This window comes from Micropterus dolomieu, linkage group LG21 (genome assembly GCF_021292245.1).
Source record: "Micropterus dolomieu isolate WLL.071019.BEF.003 ecotype Adirondacks linkage group LG21, ASM2129224v1, whole genome shotgun sequence".
NCBI lineage: Eukaryota > Metazoa > Chordata > Actinopteri > Centrarchiformes > Centrarchidae > Micropterus > Micropterus dolomieu.
The window spans coordinates 35,257,207-35,259,479 of record NC_060170.1 but is presented as its reverse complement, the minus strand read 5'-3'; the positions used below and the strand labels follow the sequence as shown (position 1 = coordinate 35,259,479).

The following is a 2,273-nucleotide window of genomic DNA, read 5'->3' as shown; positions in this document are numbered from 1 at the left end:
ATTTAGTGGTTGTTGGATTTAGTGGTTGTTGGATTTAGTGGTTGTTGGATTTAGTGATTGTTGGATTTAGTGGTTGTTGGATTTAGTGGTTGTTGGATTTAGTGGTTGTTGGATTTAGTGGTTGTTGGATTTAGTGGTTGTTGGATTTAGTGGTTGTTGGATTTAGTGGTTGTTGGATTTAGTGGTTGTTGGATTTAGTGGTTGTTGGATTTAGTGGTTGTTGGATTTAGTGATTGTTGGATTTAGTGGTTGTTGGATTTAGTGGTTGTTGGATTTAGTGGTTGTTGGATTTAGTGATTGTTGGATTTAGTGGTTGTTGGATTTAGTGGTTGTTGGATTTAGTGGTTGTTGGATTTAGTGGTTGTTGGATTTAGTGATTGTTGGATTTAGTGGTTGTTGGATTTAGTGGTTGTTGGACCGCGCCGGCTTTGTTTGAAAATGTCTGACATTATATTTCCAGAACTGGTTTCTCTGTGTGCGATTTTATTCAGGATTTAATCTTGTATGTTGCTGTGTTGCGAACATCCTGTCTGGGTGTGACTCGACGACTTGTCAGGTTCACCCTGGCTGGCGCCTGACTAAAAACAAACATCGAAAGTAGTTGTGCACATGAAACCCGCCCCATAGACGTGGGGCCCAGACGCCTAAAATAAAACAGAAACATGATCTGCCGTAAATACCGTAAAACTTCTATTAACAGCAGAGTCCCAAACAGCCGCCTGCCCCCTTTTCTGGCCTTTTGTGACAAATAAACGCAGGTCACACAAGTTTAAAAACAGTTGGTGGCCCCTCCCCTTTGGCTAAGAAGCCACGATGGCGTTGTGCGATACTCGTCAGTGTGAACTCAAAGCGAGCGGACTCTGACCTGCTCTGGGCCTTCGTGTCCTCCTGGAGTTTCTTCTGATCCAGGATCAGCTGGTCTCTCTTGGCCAGCTGGTTCTCCAGCTCCGCTATCCTGTGATTGGCCGCTTCCAGCTTCTGTCTCTGCTGGACGTCGCTGTCCTTCAGCCGCTGGTACTCCTTACCCACACTGCACTGCAGCATGGACGCCTCCTGAACAACACACAGGGACGAGACTGAGACTGGGAACAGCACCCGGGTCAGTCAGGTCTGAGATGCCTTCAGGGACACAGACTGAGACCGGGTGGACAGAGCGGTTACAGGTGCGTGCGTGTCCTCACCGTGTGGGGGTGTGTCTCTCCCGCCTCCAGCTGTTCTGTCAGACCTCTGTTAGCTTCTCTCAGCAGGACGAGCTGCTGGTCCAACAGGAAGATGTGCTGCTGCAGCTGCTCACTGCTGCACAGCTGGAACACACACACACACACGCACGCGCACACACACACACGTACACAAACACACACACACACACACGCACACACACACACACACACACGTACACAAACACACACACACGCACGCGCACACACACACGTACACACACGCACACGCACACACACGTACACACACACATACACACACGCACGCGCACACACACACACACGTACACACACGTACACAAACACACACACACACACGTACACACACACACACACACACACGTACACACACGTACACAAACACACACACACACGCACACACACACACACACGTACACACACGTACACAAACACACACACACACACACACACACACACGTACACACACGCACACACACGCACAAACACACAAACACACACACACCTTATGTCACGTGCCAAATCCTAAAACCTCCTCAGCAGGTATAAAAACTCTACAGCGATGAACTTTCTGCTGCAGCAGCCAATAGGAGCTCTCCTCACCTTGAGTGACAGCTGAGTCAGCTGGTGTTCAGCATTGTAAGCCTTGTTATTGGCCTTCTGTAGCTCCGCCTCCAGATCCCTCAACCTGGTCTGACACTCCTGAAGCTCGCTCTGAAACAGCCAATCACAGCACAGGCAGGTCTCAGTACGCTTTGGTGTGTACTTGTACCTGCAGCCTCTGCCTGTCTCTCTGCTGTGAGTGTACTTGTACCTGCAGCCTCTGCCTGTCTCTCTGCTGTGTGTGTACTTGTACCTGCAGCCTCTGCCTGTCTCTCTGCTGTGAGTGTACTTGTACCTGCAGCCTCTGCCTGTCTCTCTGCTGTGTACTTGTACCTGCAGCCTCTGCCTGTCTCTCTGCTGTGTACTTGTACCTGCAGCCTCTGCCTGTCTCTCTGCTGTGTGTGTACTTGTACCTGCAGCCTCTGCCTGTCTCTCTGCTGTGTACTTGTACCTGCAGCCTCTGCCTGTCTCTCT

At 49.9% G+C, this 2,273-nt stretch overlaps 1 protein-coding gene across 3 annotated transcripts in view; it reads right to left on the bottom strand.

Moving 5' to 3' along the window:
* Positions 1-2,273, bottom strand: part of tsc1a (TSC complex subunit 1a) — a 21,000-nt gene that overhangs the window by 2,805 nt on the left and 15,922 nt on the right. For all 3 annotated transcript variants that reach the window (XM_046034769.1, XM_046034767.1, XM_046034768.1), the window contains exons 18-20: positions 1,800-1,910; positions 1,182-1,304; positions 866-1,053 (exon numbers count right to left, since the gene is read on the bottom strand). In XM_046034769.1, coding sequence (XP_045890725.1) covers positions 866-1,053; positions 1,182-1,304; positions 1,800-1,910 — 422 coding nt within the window. The remainder of the gene's footprint in view (positions 1-865; positions 1,054-1,181; positions 1,305-1,799; positions 1,911-2,273) is intronic.